This window comes from Marmota marmota, unplaced genomic scaffold (genome assembly GCF_001458135.2).
Source record: "Marmota marmota marmota unplaced genomic scaffold, marMar, whole genome shotgun sequence".
Classification (NCBI taxonomy): domain Eukaryota; kingdom Metazoa; phylum Chordata; class Mammalia; order Rodentia; family Sciuridae; genus Marmota; species Marmota marmota.
The window spans coordinates 4,577,399-4,594,962 of record NW_026000261.1 but is presented as its reverse complement, the minus strand read 5'-3'; the positions used below and the strand labels follow the sequence as shown (position 1 = coordinate 4,594,962).

The 17,564-nt window shown below is 38.2% G+C and overlaps 1 protein-coding gene across 4 annotated transcripts in view; it reads right to left on the bottom strand.

The window, feature by feature from the left end:
- Chrdl1 (chordin like 1) overlaps positions 1–17,564 on the bottom strand; it is a 110,400-nt gene that overhangs the window by 13,812 nt on the left and 79,024 nt on the right. For 2 of the 4 annotated variants that reach the window (XM_048796851.1, XM_048796852.1), the window contains exons 7-9: positions 12,556–12,623; positions 4,899–5,067; positions 1,195–1,389 (exon numbers count right to left, since the gene is read on the bottom strand). In XM_048796851.1, the coding sequence (XP_048652808.1) occupies positions 1,195–1,389; positions 4,899–5,067; positions 12,556–12,623 (432 nt within the window). Of the gene's footprint in view, positions 1–1,179; positions 1,390–4,898; positions 5,068–12,555; positions 12,624–17,564 lie in introns of all 4 variants that reach the window. The other 2 variants (XM_048796850.1, XM_015497925.2) reach the window with 1 other exon arrangement.

Here is a 17,564-nt window from a genome sequence, read left to right as displayed (position 1 = left end):
TATTGTGGGCCTTGGTTTTTGTTTTGTTTTGTTGGTACCAGGGATTAAACCCAGGGGTGCTTAACCACTGAACCACATCACCAACCCTTTTAATATTTTTATTTAGAGACAGCATCTCACAGAGTTGCTTAGGGCCTTGCTAAGTTGCTGAGGCTGGCTTTGAACTCGATCCTCCTGCCTCAGCCTCCTCAGCAGCTGGGTTTACAGGCATGAACCACTGCACCCAGCAGGGCCTTGGTTTTTAATATCAATTAGTTCCATGACTTTGGTGAAGTCACTTTGTACACCTCAGTTCCCTTGTCTTTAAAAGGCAAATAATATAATTATAGGATTTTAGTGTTGGGAGACAGGGCAAGAGGGGAGATAGAGAGCAGTTAGATAATAGGTGCCAAAATACAGGTAGGAGGAATTGGTTCTGGTGTTCTACAGCATAGTAGTATACATAATTAAAAGCAATTTATGATGTATTTCAAAATAACTAGAAGAGTCCAAAGGTTTCCAATACATAGAAATTATAAACGTTGGAGGGGGTAAAAATGACAATGACCCTGATTTGTCCATTACACATTTGATACATCTATCAAATTGTTATAGTATGCCCCATAAATAAATACAAATATTATGTCTCATAAAAAGAAAATGCAAACACAAAAAAGAAAAGAAAGGATCCTAGAGATCAATTGTTCTAACCTTTTCACATGAGGCTGATGAGGCCAGGAGTGGATATGGCACATTTTTAAAGTTACACAATAACTTACGTTTGAAGCTGAACCTGGTCTCCTACTATAATTCATCTATATTTCCTCCTACCTGAAAAGTGTAATGGATGTGACTGTGCTTTGATGAGCTAAACAGTAATAAAATTAAGAGGTTCTACTGTTTTTCCTAACAATTATAATAACCTAAACTCTCTGCTATTTATAAAAGCAAGAGTAAATAAAGCACTTAGGGCTGTCTGGGAGGTGTGGTAGACACGAGGAAATCCCCAGTATATCTCAGAGTAGTAAATTTCTTCTAAGTAATCATCTTATCAGTCCCTCAATTGAAGTTAATTCTTACTAGAACTATTATCATTAGAATTATATGACAGGTTAATTATGTTTCTGATGCCCAATGAAAGTTGAGAAGAACTATGTGTGGATCTCAGTCAACCAAAGGCAGGGCCTCCAACCAACGCACCTTTTGCCTTTTTACCTGGACACACCTTGCAGCACTTTCCATCTATTTTTTGAGGATACTTGCAGGGATATCGATTGGGGCAGTGGATTTTCTTACACTCTTGCTTGGTGACATTACAAGTGCACAACACACACTCCACAATGCCAAATGCCCGGAGGTTTGGATGCCAGGACTCGCCATGAGAATAGGTCTTTCCATTGGAAACACACACTGGAAGAGAACATAGGACTCAAAATTAAAGGCAAGGGAGCTAAGATGGGTTCCTAGGCATGCAACCCAAGGCCTAAACTCCTTAACACACGGAGCATCCTTTGTTCTTGTCATGGGCATGGAGATACATTTACAGAGCAGTCTGTGTGACCAAAGCTCAGCTTGGGCCACATTCTACCATCATCAGTTATCCAGGTTCTTCATCTGCAGTGGCCTTTGAATGCTCACAAATGGCCTAATACATATAGGCAGATAGTGAACATTTTTCAAATATTTATTTTTTTAGTTGTAGTTGGACACAATACCTTCCTTTTATATATTTATTTTTATGTGGTGCTGAGGATGGAACCCAGGGCCTCACACGTGTTAGGTGAGCATCTACCGCTGAGCCACAACCCCAGCCCTAGTAAATATTTTTAATGCAGACATAAATGAACACGTGAAAGTGGAGTTCTATCTATCCTGAGCACCTGCTAAAGAGTCTACAGTAGAATGTGGTATTAATATCTACAGTGCCATAGAAGATTTCTATGGCACAAGTTGATACATTTTCAGGCATGAAATTTCCCAAGCAAATGTGCTGATGAGGGAGGATAGATGCAAAAACTACTGCTGTTCCCAAAGGGCCAGTCTCTTCCAGACCCTGAAGCCAATCCATTCAAACTTTCAAATAGTATGACAGTCTGATCCACCAATATGGGTGGGTATAGAGCTTAATGCTGCTTGTCCACTCTGTGTTGTGGGAAGGCAGCTGTTAAGAAAAGACTGAAAGGGAAAGGGCCTATAACTTGTGAAGGGGTGTTTTTTTATGACTCTAAGCTTCAGGAAATTTCCTCAGTCTCCCTCCTTGTAGTGGCTGTAGAGATTGGCTACAGTGAATTACTGCCCGCTCCACAGATATCCTTCATCACTCTGGCATTTGTTGAGTGGGAAGTATAGTTTGTTTCTGAAGGGCCTTGAAAGACCAAACACCCGGGCTGCAATCTGAGGTGCCCGTGAATGGAAAGGGTCACAGGAGCATCCTTCCATGCGAATCAACTTAAAACTTATTAGGCTCCTACGGTAAGCCATGGACTTAAGCCCCAGGGAACAAAAAAACTGTACAGGTCTGTGAATGGGGGAATTCTGAGAATGAGTTCTCTCCCCTTTATAAAGTGCTGAGATTGTGGAGATTTCAAGCTGTGAGTGGGTCTGAGTATGTTTTTCATTATTCCCATCACCTCATCACACCAAGAGAGACCTGTCGGCATCCCAATCAACAACATCTCTAGGGTGGGTTGTATCACTTTGGGTGGGGTTGGGGGGTGAGAAATAGGCCCACTTGGGGCGTTTCTAGGAATTGACTGATTTGGCTGCAAGACAACAGCTCAGGATGAATCACTGGGCTATTTCTTTCTCATCAAGTCCACTGGGTCACATTAAGAAATATGAATGATATTGGCTGCCTCTTACTGTCCTTTGCAAGAGCTGCTAGAATGCTGGGCACTCTATGGGGTCAATCCATGTAAAGATTTCCAAGAACCTCAACATGAGTCAGAATAGAGACTTGGTACCTAAACTGGGGCTTAAGGCTGTAGACAGAACAACAACAACAAAAAAAAACCAGACCAGATGTGTTATTCTCTTGCGTGCCCTCACCTCTTGTTTCTCCTCAGAGAGTGACACTCCCTTCTAGGTAATGTGGGCAAGTGCATATGTAGTATGCTTTAAGAAAATTTAGGCTGGATTCAAGTTCAAAATGGTGGAGTACTATTGCTTCTCCTCTTTGGTTCCAAGAGGGAACCAATAGATATATCTGAAAGGACCACATTGTTAGCAAGAGGGCGAAGGAGAAGGGTGAGCCATGCTGAGGAGCAAGGCAAGAAAGGCCTCTCAGTATCATATAGCTAGGTTCCCTCTCCTCTAAACATGTGGAGTAAGGGAATAGTCCAGACTGGGTAAGAGCCCACACTCAACAGTGGGATATGATGAGGTCAGTTCTCTAGAGGAAAACCCAGCCTTCTCCCCACCAACAAATTCTCAAGATGATTTTCAATCATCCAGCTGGGGAGTTGGGAGCTGGGGGTGGACACAAGTGATTCTCCAGTGAACTATAACAGAAAGGTCAGAAGAGAACTGCTGCATCCAAGTCAATGGGCGCAGATGAATAAATGTAAACCAGCTGGAGCTTTTATAGAACACAGAGACAATCAAGGGATGAGCCTTACCCTGAAAATGAAGAAGCCTTATGGAAATTATGGGATTTAGGATTTTTAAAGTCCATTTCCCCACACTTGCTTGAAGGCTTTGAAATACTTTCAAAGCAAATGAAATCTACTAGGGGAAATTTGGATTGAAAAATAAAACTGCATCTTTACTTAACTCCTCCTCATTTCATAAACTGGTATCAAAATGCTTTAGAACATAAACATACTAAGTTTTGAATCAAACACAGATCAATAGCAAATATTTCCAATTATTTTAATACATCACCATTTTATTAATAATCTTATTTAGACTATTATTTTAAGCCTGTAGGTTTCAAAAGCAATTTAATTTTTATCTGTAATCTGAAATTTACATCTAACTAGTAACAGATGTGATCAACTAGCTTTGGCTTGACGAGCATTGTTGAGATTTATAGTAGGGGTTCTTTGTAATGGATTGTTTTTCACCCCTGTTATTCAATCATTTCGTTTAATAATTTATTACTTTAACTCATTCAGAGAACTGCCTTTCATTTGTTTTTCCTTTAAAGGAAATAAAACATGTTTGTGGTTTGGTAAAAAGGAACCAGCTGAGCTGTTAGTTTGAAGAGCTGGTTGACAGGATGCCTAAAAAAGTAAGAAGCAGTCAATTGTTTGATTGAATTTCTCCTCCTGCTACCTCTGCTACTGAGGTTGGATCAGTGGAGGCCAGATAATTCAGTAAAGGAGAAAACAGGCCCTGTGCATGTGTGTGGGTGCTTGCTGCAATCACTTGGTCAGTTGAGTGGGCTGTAGGTCAGTGTTAACCTGATCAGTTGTCCTGGTGCTCAGCCAGGTGGTTTCTGGATTTTCCCTAAATTACTCATTTCTCAAGACAATCTCATATGCTCCACATTGAACCAGAATTTCTGAGCATGGGGCCTGGAATATTTAGCAAGAGACCCAAGAGAATCTGGTTTGCACTGAGGTGTGTGAACGGCTATTTCTAAGGTGTGGATAAGAGCTTCAGAATGTTTGGCACTTTCAATGTTGGGTGCCCTACTGAATGAAGACCCCAGGAATTTTCTCAAATGATCCATGGAGGCAACTGAGAAAGCATGGGGGGTGCTGTTTCAAAAGCACAAAGGGAATTTGTCCATACTCCTTTAGCTGCATTGAGGGAAGTCCAAAGATTACCCTGGAGTCACTTGTTCACAACCACTTTTGTAGACTTCTGAGTTACCCACATGCAAATATGTGCTGTTGGTGGGAGAAAGGGTCCTTACCGGCTTCAGCCCTTAAAAAAATATGTGGCTGTAGTACAAAAGGAGGATGGTCCCTTACCTTGTCCGTGCTTGTGTTTGTTATTGATGACAATCTGCACGATGGTCCCTGATCCTTGCTGGGAATCCATAAGAGCTCCCCGGTGACTCCTAGCCCCTGGAAAGCGAGATAGACTTCCAGCCTGTCGGTTTGGTGGAGGATCATGATGAGGGCGGTGGTAAGAATGTCTCTATAAAATGATAAGAACACATTTTGTACAAAAAAATCCTCCAACGAAGTGGCACAGATTGAGTTAGATACATTAGATGACATTTGATGATTCTGATTTTTAGTGATGAACTCAGATCTTAACTGCATGTTTCCCTATACCAACAGAAGTGAGAATGTGATCATCTGAAAGCAGCACTGGCAATGTCTCTTTCCTTGCAGAAGATCAGACTAGATTCAGAAATAAATTCCTGAGAGAAAAAACAACCAAAAAGGCTAAAAGTGTCTTTCCTGCTCCTCAGACTCTCAAATTTTCCAGTTTCAGGGTTAAGATAGTAGTCCACAACACACAGCAGAGGTGATGAAGGGCACAGGAGAAGTCTAAAATGCTGTGCAAATCAGGAGAAGAAAGAGAGCTGCTACTCAGGAGGGTTTGTGACCTGGGCCATTTCGGGTGGGTAGACTTTTTACAGGCAGTTTCTGGGGAAAATTCCAGGCAGAGGTTTCCAAGTTGAGAAGGTGTAGCAGAGAACATAGAGTCCATAAAAGGGAACAGCTGAAGGATAACATTCCAAATGGGGGTTGGTGCCGGATCATGGAGGACTTTAAATGACAAGCGAATGGGTGAGGACTTTATTTGGTAAACAATAGAGGTGGGAGTGTGGAACCATTTGAAGGAATTTTTTTTTTTAATGAGAGAAATAACTTGATTACAACTGTGTTTCACAGCATTGAACTCTGATTATGTGTAGGGTAAACTAGAGAGGAGAAGGTGGGAATCAACTACAGTCTTAATAAGATGTACTGAGACTGTAAACACAGGCAAAATGGCATAAGATCATACAGCAGGCCATTTTATAGACAGCACAAGACAGATTACAATGCAAACTCCAGAGAGTCAAGGATTTTGTTTTTTCACTGCTGCAATTCCAGTGCCTAGAACGGTGTTTACCATCTAGAAGGTGGTCATCCAATACCTGTTGAAAGAGAGAAACTATGATCCTTAGGAAAGCTCAGAGTCTTGTAGTATAAATAATCTAAACATTCTTTGTTTGTGTATGTGTGTGTGTGTGTGTGTGTGTGTGTGTGTGGACTGAAACCAGGGGCACTTTACTACTGAGCCACATCCCCAGCCCTTTTTATATTTTATATAGAGACAGGGTCTTGCTAAGTTGCTTAGGGTCTTGCTAAGTTGTTGAGGCTGCCTTTGAACTTGTGATCCTCTGCCTCCCCAGTTGCTGAGATTACAGGCATGAGCCACCATGCCCAGCTCCAAGCATTGTTCTTTCATCAGGGGTTCAAGACACATGGTGAGCTCACTATCCTGCTACCTACTCTTCTCCCAGGAGTTGTGGCAGGCTGTGAGTACAGGATTATACAATGGGAGAAGAATAGAATCTTAAGGTTTAAAGCCTTTAAGATAAATAACATTAACTGTGTTATGAGTGAAGGAGGGGAAAACCTATTTAAAAATCTTTCATAGGCAATTAAAAGGGAAGATCCTTATATTTAGTGATAGAAATAGCAGGGAATGTTGGAAAGATAGTTATGGGGTCCTTTGACCCCACCATCCATTAAAAAAATGATTAAAGTTATGTACCACAGACACACATGTTGCAAATTTAGCTTTGGGAACTAATATTGCTCTCTTGGCAGGAGGAAGGAAGAGTGAACAGGAGCTAGAGTAAGTGGACCTTTTCTAGCCTTTTGAAAGAGAACATTATTATCTATATCTAAAAAGAACTCATTCTGGTGCATTGTTATAAAAATTCACACACATCAAATGTTACAAAAATTTGTTATCATGCACATGAATAGGATTTTCAGAGCAAATATTTCTCATTCCCACAATGGCTCATATGTTTTTTTTTTTTTTCCTGCCATAATCACTCACATTCCACAAAGGCCATTACAGATCGTTCTGTCCTTTCTGTAGTTTGGCAAAGTTTTGCCAAAGTAACACAGAAAAGAAAGTTTGCCTGGTGGGTGTCCGACTGATGCTAAAAGAAAGGAGTTCAACAGGGAGAGAATTAGAGGGAAGGTCACTAACCCAGGAAAAGTTGCAAGTACAAGAAGTTCTCTGATTCATAATGGTGAGCACAAATTGAAAAGCTGTTCTTCAGCACCAGGAACTGGTAGGGTGGGAAAATGATTTGAGACAAAAAAAAAATCTCAAGGATTTTTATCAGAGGCACTGATGTAGACTAGTAGTCTCTCACAGTTTCACCTTGTTGTATTTTGTTTTGCAAGTAGAGAAATTGAGGCCAGAGAAGAGAGGCAATTTATTCAGGATGACAGTGAAGGTTGAGTTTTTAGAAATGGTAGGAGAGTAAGAATGGGGGAAAGCAGAGAGGATGGTGAACAGGAGGAAGAGGAGGTGGAGAAAGAATGTTCCACAAACATTTGGCTAAAAGCTGCTCCAAAAAGAACTTTTTTCAAAATAGAGCTCTTTCAGCTATAGTGTTCACAACCACTGGTTCTCCAACTTGGCTGCACAGTAAAATTGCCTGAGAAGCTGTAAAAATACTGGTGTCTATGTATGAACATGGCATAATAAATACAACTATTAGGTTTAATTATAATGTACTAATAAAACTTTTTTTTAAATGCTAGTACCTGGATCCTAATTCCAGAGACTCTGAAGTAACTAGTCTGAAGTGAGGTCTGGACAGTAGGATTTTTCTATAAACCTCAGGAGTCTCTAATTTAAAGCCAAGATGGAGAATCACTGACATGGATTTTCTGTTTGGGGTCAGGGGTGAGTAGTGATGGTGTGTGGTTTTGATTTAATGGTTCTTTTTGAGTTGTTCTTCTATACAAATGAAAAAGTCTTATCGAGGGCCATTCTGACTTTGTAACTTTGAGTAAAGGAGGAAAGACGTAAATACCTTGGATTTGTAAGTGAAACTGTGGCTTATCATAGAAGTCGGTTGCAATTAGGCAACGTGCAGAGGCTGCTTGAGAAAACAGGTCAAAATCAGTTCATTAGAAATTACCATCAGGCCATGCTTTGTTGTATTTTGCTCAATATTTTGGTATGTCTGGTTTACTGACTTGAAAGACTGAAAAAAATTTTAGGTTTTTGAAATAGGCTCTAAAACAGTTATTTTCTGGTGTTGGAAAATACCCTCCATTGTAAAGGCTCCCCAGGATTTTTTTTCTTCACTTTTCTCAGGTTTAAGACATAAGAGTTGGGAAAGTATGGGTCAGGGAAGGATGCAGAAAGATCAATTAATAAGTACTAAGTTTGATCAGTAAGTACTAAGTTACAGTTGGATAAGAGAAAGACGTTTTGGCTGGGCACAGTAGTATGCTGGGAGGCTAAGGCAGGAGGATCACAAGGTTGAGACCAGCCTCATCAATTTTGCAAGACCCTGTCTCAAAATAAAAAAATAAAATAAAAAGGGCTGAGGATGTAGTTCAGTGAAAAACTAACCCTGGGATAACAATAATGTATCTTTTTTTTTCAAAACCTAGAAGAAAGGATATTGAATGTTTTCACAATTACTAAATGATATATATTTGAGAAGTTAGATATGTTTAACATGATTTAAACATTACACAATGTATATATGTATCAAAACATCACATGGTATATGTATAATTTTTATTTTTGTATAATTTTTATATATGAGGTAATTTCTAAAAAGATGTAAAGGTTTTCTTGTCAGAGACAGGAGAACATCTGAGTCCAGAAAGGGCCTTTGCAGTGGTAACTTTGTATTATAGATTTGTAAGATGTTACCTTGGGGTAAAAAGTGGGCAAAGGGCATACAGATCTCTCTGTATTATCTCTTACAATTGCCTGTGAATCTATAGTTATCTTAAAAGAAAAATCTTTAATTTAAAAAGTGTTTTCAGAAAGTATTCTAAACCACATAGCCATAAAAGTATTATATTCTAGTCACTACTAACCTACAATAATCCCTGGCTGGAAGACACTTAGGCCAGTTTTCTTCTTAAACCACTGTTCTGACAATGTGGATGAGACCTGGATTTTTACCTCTTTTATGTTGTTTCTATTCCAAACTCCTTTTCTTTTTGAATAGCAAATTTTAATGCAATTAACTGGGGGCAAAAATCAGTCTGGCTGTTGTCCAAAAGAAAATCATGCCTGCTTTCATGTTTTAGCTTTCCACTCCTTGCCTCCTTTTCCTTCCTCACATCGCATGAGCATGCACATGCGCATACACACACACACACACACACACACACACACACACCCCACTTTGTCCAGTGGCATAATGACCAATTTATGTAAAATTATGACCTGGAAGTAAAACAAAAATGGTTTCAGGTTTTTACAAAGGAGACATATTTGAACCACTGCTTCCTCTTCCTATTCACTTCATAAAACTTGGTAACCTGATGGTTTTCAGCCTACTTAGCCAAATAAACCAATCAGCTGTGTTTCTGTAGAACTGAGGTTTTGATAATTCCCCATAAAATAGGAACAGTCTACTGGATAGACAAAACGTTTTGGGAGCTGCCTTTTTGTTTTACCCCAGTGCAAGAAGTTGAGCCTGCAAAGGATATTCAGAAAGGATTCTCTTATCTTTTTACATTAGGCTGGGCAAAAGAAAATACCAAATTTAAAGAATTTCTCTCTGACTTGAGACAAACTAATGTGCATTAAAATCAATGAAAAGCCCCATCTCTACTCCAGCCCTCCCTCACGTACATTTCATTGCACCTTCCACAGCCATTCAGTCAACATGAATTTATTGGGTGTGTGCTATGCACCAGGTATATATTTTCATTACTACAGATGATACTTATTATTCAAATCATATCCCATAATATCTATCCACTTTAGAACAAAGAAAAATATTTACTTATAATAAAGTGGAACCATCTGGCCATTTAATTCTACCATTCCCAAATGTTTGTAACTCCTTTGAAAATCAATAACTATCTCAAGGTCCTGCATTCTATACATAACCTCTTTTGCTAGAAGAAGTCCTAGATGAAGTCTTTCCCTATCATAAACAGTTTAGAAAAATATTAAATCTGAAAGACCAGAGATGAGGTTTGTGTACACCATAAAATGAAGTCAAGAAGAAAGGCTAATTAATAGCATTACCAGAACAACCAGTAAGGTGATCACAGTGCTTACCATGAACCCTAATAATTTCAGGTGACTGGGCCATAAATTTGGTTTGGAATGACATCTGATTGACAGCCACTACTTTAGCTACTCAGCTTCCTACCACAATAACAAAAATTCGGGGCTGAGATAAAGAGGGCATTCACACAGAAAACTGAGACTGATCCCATTTCCTGCCATGATCTGGAAGACATCTTACTGTTATGGTTTAGATATGAGGTATCCTACAAAATGTCACATGTGATACAATGCAAAAGCGCTTAAAGTGAAATGATTGGGTTATGAGAGTCTTAACCTAATCACACTTAGTCTTAATGTAATCAGTGCATTGAACCCCTGAAAGGGATTAAGTGAGTGGTAACTATAGACAGGTAGGGTATGGCTGGAAGAGGTGGGTCATTGGGGGCATATCTTCAGGGTTTATATTTTGTTGTGATGAGAGCTCTCTCCCCTTGCCGCTGCTTCATGAGCCATGTCCTAAGCTGCTTTCCTCCTCCACATTTTTTTTTCACCATGATGTCCTGTCTTGCCTTGGGCCCAGAGTGATACAGCTGGCCATCTAATGACTAAGACCTCTGAAATTATGATCCCATCCCCCAATTTTCCTCCTCTAAAATTGTTCTTGTTAGGTCTTTTGGTCATGATCGTGAAAAAGCTGACTAAAATGCTCACTATAAAACAAATACAACTGGATGGAGAAAAGCTTCCTCAAGATCTATATTAAATGGCAAATGGGGAAGCCCACCCTGTCCTGTGGGATGCTGCTGTTTTGAGATATCCAGAGGATCGTTCTCCACTCCTGCCATAGTCCTTCAATATTCACTCAGAAACATCAATGTCTAGTAAACAATATCACTGGAGAAAAATGCAAATAGAAAGTATTTAATCTCACTGCTCAGGCTTTGGGTTGAATGTTGGCAAGCAGGGGGCATGTAAATTAGATGTGATCCATGTGATGACCAGGAAGCACAGACTCAGCAACACTGTGATGTTTGTATTGGTCATTTGATTACAAAAATTCTGGACCCTTTCCTCACACCCTCACTATCCTCAGGTGTGCTCTATAATTCCCTAGGCTCCTATCTTACCTCCAATGCTTGCTGAGAACTGGTTCCTAAGGCTTTAGAAAATTAAATTTTATGCATTACAAAACTAATTCATGCTTATGGAAAAAGCATCAAATAATATAGAAGACAAAGTAAAAAGATAAATTTTACCAAGCCTCCCATTCTTCCTGTTCATTTCTACACTTCTATGATTACCATTTTTAACATGTTGGTATGTGGTCTTCCAAATCTTTTTTCTTTTCTTTTTTTAATTTGTTCCTTTTAGATATACATAACAGTACAGTGTATTTTGACATATTATAAATACATGGAGTATAACATAGATTCTGATTAGAATCCCTTTCTTGTGGTTATACATGATGTGGTGCTTCACTGGTGTCCAGATCTTTTTTACATTCATTTATATACATGCACACACAATTTTTATGTAAGGAAAGCACCTTGTTTTGTTAGATAATATATCTCGGAGTTATCTCCCCTTGACTATATTTATATATACTGCATATACCCATAGATTCAGTGTATTTAACCACACTATTATTAATAGATGTTTAAGTTATCTCCGTTCTTTTTTTATGAAAACAATGCTGAAATGAATGTCCCTGTACACTTTATGAATAGGGTGCAGTGAACACATTTATGTAAGTCCCTTCTGAATCAGAACATCTCCTTTTCAGACACTAAGAACTTAGGAGTGTTAACTCTTCTTACACATACATTTTTGTAAAGGGGTTCTATTTTGTTAATTATTTCAAAATACTACAAAGGAACAAAAGATAATATTACTGTATGTAGAAAGATGTTTACTTGTGTGGTTTTTTCTAAGATTAGCAGTGATAGCAGAAATGAGATGCTATGGGGTGAAGGGAGGAGAAGCTGGCCCTCATCTTTCCTTTATTTTAACCATCTGATTGAGAGCCTTAAGGCTTATGGGAAGATTTATATGAACAAGTCCAAATTGATCCAAAAAATCCCATCAAAAGGATGGAATGGACTACTTTACAATCACACAGAAGACGCTCATTGTTGAGGATGGGGTATTGACTTGCCTTCTTTACAGGGGACATAAGATTTGGAGAATCATCCTGAAAGGGTATAAACTTCTGATATAGATGAAGGGCTGTGGTTTCTTTGTGTTTGTATCCTGGCCTCAGTTAACAATTATACAGTGTACCTAAATGGTTATAGGTTGGTGATGATGTCATGCTAATTTCTGAGGAAAAAGAAGAAAACTGGTGTTAAAAAGGACCCTTTTTTTGGATTGCTGGGATAGTAGCCACAAGGAAAGGAAAGCTTGGCTGTGGAGTATTGAATTATTTGAGCTATTCACACTTACTGCTTCTCTGTTGGCAGGTTGCCGGAAGATATCACCATCAGAATGTTCCCACGACAATTCTCCATCCCCTGTTTATTAAAAAGGAATAAAGAAAAAATAATACATACATAGAAGGGAAAACTATCACCCTTGTGACCCCAAAACATTTTTGGTAGTATGATTCCAAAGTTCTCAAGACGTTTTAGCTCTTGTGGCTACTCTTCAAGAAACAGTACTGAAGGATTTCTCTGGGTGTGCCTCATGGTTCAAAACAACTCTGAAGAAAGCTGCCACTTTCTAAATAGATCATCTAGCAATATTATCGTGAGTTTGGAAAATAAAAGGGAAAATAATCACTTTCCATGTAATATAACCAGCATTGTCACTTTTGCTTATTATTCCAGTGACAGTTTAGCATTTTACAGGTCATATTTAATTTGTGTTTAAACTAGCCTTACACAATGAGTTTTCAGAATTTGGTCTGTCTTGATTTGTTCAGTTCACTATTATGTCTCTGAGAAGGTATATGCTTATTTGAAAGTTAAGATAAAACTTGCTGTGATTACAGTATTTACATAACAAATATCCAGAATGCTCTCATCTATTTCTGCCTGACACAATTTTCTGTAGGTCTAATATGGCCCAGTTTTTGAACAGCAAATGCCTATCATTGCTGTCTTCCAGAGTAAGTGCTTTTAACAGGAGGATTCTACTTTAAGCATTGAGAGCAACAAACATGCAACAGATATGAATATTCCTTAGCTGACTGAAGGTCAAAATAATAGGTTAATTTCCAAGAACCTTGTTTTATCTATGACCAAACAAACAGATGGGAAATGGTCTTAGAGATGGTCTTACAGATCTTTTCACCACTCTAAATAAGTACTATATAAATTATACATATGGCTGAAGTTAAACACAATATTCAATCAGATATTTTGTGGGATAACAAGAAATATGCAAAAGTATAATTTAAATTTTTCTTTTCTAATTAATCTCTCAAGCCTTTAAAAACCTAAAACTAAATATTATTTAGTTAATGGTTCAATCATTGTTCAATAAACTGTTAGGGAAATTTATGCAATATCATTGGCTTTAAAGGACTTGAAAAATACCTGAAATTTAGTTTGATGGCAATAATATTATCAAGTAGTCTCTTGTTACAAAGTATGGATTTAACCCTTCATAATTCAAAGATAATCTTATGGAAAAAATGATGAATTTTGAAGACTTAATTGTGATTGCTAATCTTCCTAAAACACAGCTTTGATTGTATAATCATATCATTCTCTGATCAAAACCCTAAGTGAGTCCCCATCCAAGACTCTCTACAATCAGCCCCTACTTCATCTTTATTGAATACCTACCTTCTATCCAATTATCTCAGCTACTCTACAATGGGAACCATTTGACCTCGTTGTTTCTCATTAAATATGTGACTCCCTCTCTTGCTTCTATGCTTTAGCTCATGTTCTTTTCCCACCCCTCCTCCTTTTATTTCTTTTAACAAAATATTGTTAGTTATATATGGACACAATATTTTTATTTTGTTTATTTTTATGTGGTGTGAGGATTGAACCCAGTGCCTCACATGTGTGAGGCAAGCGTTCTACCACTACCTAGAGCCACAAACCTAGACCTTTTCATTCTTTTTTTGAGACAAAGTCTCACCATGTTGCCCAGACAAACTCCTGGACTCAAGTGTTCCTCCCATTTTACTCTCCTGAGTAGCTGGGACTACAGGTGTGCACCACCTTACCCAGCTTATATTCTTCTTTTGAAATTACCTTACTATCTCCCAATCCCCATAGCTCCTCTATGCCTATGAAAAGCAGTTAGGATTTTCCTCCTCTACAAAGTTGTCCTCAGACACACATGTATTTCTGACTGCTTAAAAAACTTAGTGTTATGTAGCCTTAGAAATGTAGAAGATTTCAAGCATGACTTTGTTCAACTGTTCCATTTAACAGATGGAAAAACCAAGGCTCAGAGAGGAGAAGTAGCCATTTACAATCAAATCTTTAACAGCACCTGACACATAGTAAACAGTCAATACTTGGCAAATGATTAAATTGGGAGGCTTTTCTGATCAACCTAATAAAATTCAAACCCCCATCTGATTTTTAAAAATTCCTTCTTATTGCTCTTTCTCTTTAGAACTTGTCACTATCTTACATTTTACATATGTTATTGTTTATTGTTCTTTTTTGACACTATAATCTTCATGACAACAAGGAATTTGGTCTGTATTTTTTATTGATATAATAAAAGTACCTTGAACAGTGATGGGCACATAGTTGATACTTATTCAATATTTGTTGAATGAATGAATTCTAAAACATTATAAATATTTTGTGCTACTAAATGTTTACCAGGTCTGCCTTATCTCCCTGAGTAGAGTATAAATTCCTTGAAATGAAAGACCATGTTTTAGAACATCTCTATATCCCCTCAATCACTACTTCTTGAAGGGTGGTCCCTACATGCCCACATCAATGTTTATAGAAGCTCAATTCACAATAGCTAAGCTATGGAACAAACCTAGGCATCTTTCAACAGATGAATGGATAAAGAAAATGTGGTATACATACCCAGTGGAATATTACTCAGCTATAAAGAAGAATAAAATTTTGGCATTTGCTGGTAAATGGATAAAACGAGAGACTATCATGCTAAGTGAAATAAGCCAGTCCCCCACCCCCAAAAAGATCAAATGTTGTCTCTAATATGTGGATGCTAATACACAATAAGGCTGGAGAAGTATAGAAGGTTCTTGCATTAGACAAAAGGGGAAATGAAGAAAAGGGACGGGGGATGGAAATAGGAAAGACAGTAGAATGTCGGACATAATTTCCTATGTTCATATATGAATAACCAAGCAGTGTAACTCCACATCATGTACAACCAAAATAATTGGAAGTTTTACTGCATGTATATATGTCAAAATACACTATACTGCCATGTATAAATAAAAAGAGCAAATAAAAAAAGTGTGGTCCCTAGACCAGAGCATAAACATCACTTGGAAATTTGTTAAAAATGTAAATTTTGGACCCCACAATACTGTATCAGAAACTCTGGGGTGGAGCCAGTGATTTGGTTTTTGATAAGCTCTCCAGGGGATTCTGATGCATGCAGGAGTTTGAACATAACTGTACTGGAGAATTGGCATATTGCTGGGTACATATCAGGTTCTCAATGTATGTACTGAATTAAACTGCAGTCAAAAAAATAAAAACAGAATTAAGTTTCTGGGTAGTCCACTCTCCTCTTCCTGGTTATTCCATATCTGAGGCAGACAAAGACTGCATGAAGACGTAGGAGAAACCTTGACTGTCCACTGTAAGAGTGAAGATTACAACCTTTGGTTGTAACTAGGAAATGATGCTCACGAGTCCGTTAACATTCATTAAATGCCATGTATTTGGAACGCCTGATATTGGCAGGAGGAGGACAGAAATCAGGTTGGGCTCTTGCACTCAAGATATGTATACCATGATTGGAGGTGACAGGAAACCAATATAGGAAACAGCCTCAAAACACAGGCAGATCATCAACTGGAAATACAATTGGAATATGCATGCTTAGGAAATATTGAATAGGAAGATAAGCAGTCCGATATAATTGCAGAAATCTTCCTAACAGATCTAAGCCCCATTGTTAGAAGTAGATGTTGCAGAGCATAAATGGACAGCAATGTTGGGCAGAAAGTATGTCTTCTGAATAGAATGACATTTGCAAAGAATCAGAGCTTTGGAAATAGAAGTCATATACTGAAGGTAGAAGGCACGTTGTGGCTTGAGCAGAAACTAGATGTGAAAACAAGAGAAATGGGCTGTTAACTGCATGGGACAGAGAATGCAGGGAGAAGGAAGGAGAGAATGGGGTGGGCTGTTGAGATAAACAGGGGTAGTAAAAATCACCACATGGATTTCAAAAATAAGCTCAAGAATTCACGTTTGCTCCTGTTATCAATTTTTAGGTAGGGATTCTTATGGTAAAAATGGAGTTTGTGGAAGCTTCTTCTGGCAATGAAATGTAGACTAGTCAGGGAGCAAGTGTAATCTGGAAAGCCAATCAGGAGGCTGCCACAGTAATAGGTAATAGGCCATGAGCATCTCCACAATAATAGAGAGGAAGGGTTGATTTAAACTACTGCAGATAAGAAAAGAATAAGAACCTGATGGAGGATCTGATCACAGAGGAGAAAGGCAGAAAAGAAAACAGTATAAAATGACTCTGGGGTTGCAAATCTGGAAAGCTGGAAACTACCCTTGACAGTGATTGAGTAGGGATAAACTTAGATTTACTTGTCCCATTTTAGCTGGCAGTGGTGGGTCTGAGCCAAATGAAAATAGACTAGAGAAAAGATTAGAAACCAGGAAAGATTTAGCAGCAAATGGCAAAATGAAATGTAAAAGCTATAGGATGTGGCTTCAAGCCTAATCTAAGTAGCTAAAAGAAAGAAAACAAATTACCAAAGAAAAATCATACAATAGCTCTCTTCATCAAATGCCCTTTTTAAGTGTAGATTTCATGATTGGTATTGACACAAAATGTTTACATAGCATGGCCTTCTCAGAAGTTCAATTTAGTACATTTAGACAATGGAGTTTTTAAAAGGACTTTTAAGTTAAATAGTGTCTTTAAGTACTTATAATCTAGTCAGAATGTTGAAGCATTGTGGACCCATATAGTGCCTGTTACTAATTAACAGGAAGGTAAGATGGCAAAGCAATTAGGCAAGTCAGTATCAAGTATGGGAGCAGAAGATTAATACCCTGAAATGAAGGGAAGGGATAGGGAGGGGAATAGGAAAGACAGTAGAATTAATTGAACATAACTTTCCTAGCCTTGCATTTGAATACATGACCAGGGTAACTCTGTATCATATTCATCCACAAGAGTGGGATCCTAAATAGAATAAGTTATACTCTATGTATGTATAATTTGCCAAAATACATTATCCTGTCATTTATAACTAAAAAGAACAAATACAAAAATGAAAAATAAGATTAATACCCTGTGGC